The sequence below is a fragment of the Aplysia californica genome, unplaced genomic scaffold (genome assembly GCF_000002075.1).
Source record: "Aplysia californica isolate F4 #8 unplaced genomic scaffold, AplCal3.0 scaffold00026, whole genome shotgun sequence".
Taxonomy (NCBI): Eukaryota; Metazoa; Mollusca; class Gastropoda; order Aplysiida; family Aplysiidae; genus Aplysia; species Aplysia californica.
The window spans coordinates 1,399,001-1,401,358 of NW_004797296.1; the positions used below are offsets into that span (position 1 = coordinate 1,399,001).

At 44.7% G+C, this 2,358-nt stretch overlaps 1 protein-coding gene across 1 annotated transcript; it reads left to right on the top strand.

Moving 5' to 3' along the window:
- The first annotated feature begins 1,369 nt into the window (after positions 1-1,369).
- Positions 1,370-2,212, top strand: LOC101859758 (serine/threonine-protein kinase nekl-2-like). The gene has a single exon (XM_013089894.2). The coding sequence runs from the start codon at positions 1,370-1,372 to the stop codon at positions 2,210-2,212; it is 843 nt and encodes a 280-aa protein (XP_012945348.1).
- The last annotated feature ends 146 nt before the right edge of the window (positions 2,213-2,358 follow it).

The window sequence follows — 2,358 nt, forward strand, 5'->3', positions numbered from 1 at the left end:
AGGGGGGGTGCAGAGAGGCAGACAGACAGACAGACTGACAGACAGACAGACAGACCGAGACAGAGACAGAGACAGAGACAAAGAAAGAGACAGAGAAAGAGACAGAGACAGAGAGACAGGGAGAGGTGGGGGGTGTAAATCACATTGTGACATGGGGGCGGGGGGTATTCATCAATCCTGGACATCGCCAGGGAACAATGCAAGAAACCTTTAAAAATCGACAGAGAACTTGTTACGCAAGTGTTGAGGGGGAACAAAGGAGATACTGCCTCGTTATTCATGTGACCGCACATTCGCAGTAGGAGGTTGGCTGGGTGACTGTTAATCAGAACTAAATCTAGTTGACCCGAGATAGTCCAGCGGTTCGTTTTTTTAAATCCTGCAATCACGTAAGACGTAAGAAAGTATAACTCTAACAAATTTTCTAACGCAACTGATTATTGGCAGACCGTCATATTTCTCTCACGTGATGACTGTCTTTTGGCTTGACCAAAGCAACACGTCATGTGGGATTTTCTGCTGTTCAGTTTCCTTTGGTTAGTCGACGGTGCACAATTTCCAAGACGTTTGTTCAGTAAGACATTGTGTGTTGTTGTACACCAGCTGGAATATTATCCCTGTGCTTCAGCTTTGCTTCTGCGAATTTTCGTGGATCTCTGCGTTTTTTCTGGGATATTTGCATCTGGTCCATCTACGGAACGCACTGTGGTCACCTCCTGTGGGGACTTCTCAAAAGTTTAAGTGGAGTCCTGGGTATTGTTTCACACCAATTGGACTCTGTGTTTCAGCATTCGTGAAGTGAATTGTCCCGAGGTTTGTGCCTCTTCGAGTTTCATTCGTTTCGTAAGTCAACGAAGAGACCTTTTGTAACGTTTGAGTGAACTCATGTGTATTGTTTCACAACCTGCATTTTTCTAACTCTACTTCAGCGTTTTCCTTGTTTGAAATTTCCGCGGATCTTAACGTTTTTCTGGGATTTATTTGCAGAGCGCACTGCCGTCGTCTCTTGCGGGTGACAATTTCTCAAAACATTTGTTGAGTGAATTCCGGACAATTGTTTCCCTCAATTGGACTATCACAAGCTGCCAGTGTCGCTTTTTTTGTCAGACTACGGCGCGACATTCGGCCTTCTTTCAAATTTAGCAGAGGATAATTATTTCTAAAACGATTGAGGGAATTTTTGTTTATTGTTTTACACTCACACATTGGACAATTCCCTGTGGATTAACATTGCTTATATGAATTTTTCTGAAATCCTTCCTTTTTTTCTGGGATTTATTTGCACTTGAAGAATCTACACAGCGACCCTTCGTTCATCTCTTGTGGGGATAATTTCTTAAAAGTTTGTGTGAACTACAGATTTTCCAGAATGGCGTGTGTTCGTCTGCCGGAGTTTGTTGAGAGGCACAATGTGAGTGCGGCGGAGGCGTTAGGTGTGAGAGAGCTTCGTGTTCTGGGGAGGGGTGTGTCTTCAGAAGTGGTTTTGGCAGTAGAAAAGTCAAGCCCAGAAGGCAAGAAGAAAGCTCTGAAGAAGATCGTGTACGGCGAACGGGAAAGCCTTGCTGATAAACTCAAGAGATGGTCTTTCTTTCTGAATGAAGTAAACATCCTAAAAGAGCTGAGTCACCCGAACATTATTGAACTACAGAGAGCTCTCAGCTGTCGAGAAGAACTAGTTCTCGTGCTGGAGTTGCACGTCTCGGATCTAGCCAGTGCCCTACCTCATGTCACAGACTTTGGGGTCATTCGCTTCTTCACACAGTCCACCAGCGCCTTAACATATCTCCATCAGCGCCGAATTGTGCACGGTGACGTGAAGCCACAAAATGTACTCCTTCATCACACAGGAAAGATGGTCAGATTGTGTGACTTCGGTTTTGCTCAGAGACTACCTGAGAACAAAAAAAGCTGCAACACATATTCTGGAACCCCCGCCTATTTGGGCCCGGAGTTTACCACAGGTCAACCCGTTCAAGACGTTTATAAACTCGAGAGTTTCGCTCTCGGCAGGCTTCTGTGCTCACTGTTGTTTCGGGAAAAGGCGAAGTTGAACGTGGATTATCTCCCTTTGATCCGTGAGAACGCCACGATACCCGCCACTATGAAGGAATGTGCACAACGTTTGCTGGAACCTTCTCCGACAGAGCGCGCTACCGCCTGGCAGATAGATCAGTTCCTCACACAGACCTCCCCTGGGGCTCCATCGAATTGACGTAAATTGTTCCGATATAAATGTTCGTAATACGTATTTTGTAGTAAAAGGTACTGTAAAAACAAAAAACAAAAATAACGAAAAAAAACCCTACAACAATCAAAAACAGCAACCCAAAACAAACAATTTTCTTTTACACACACACA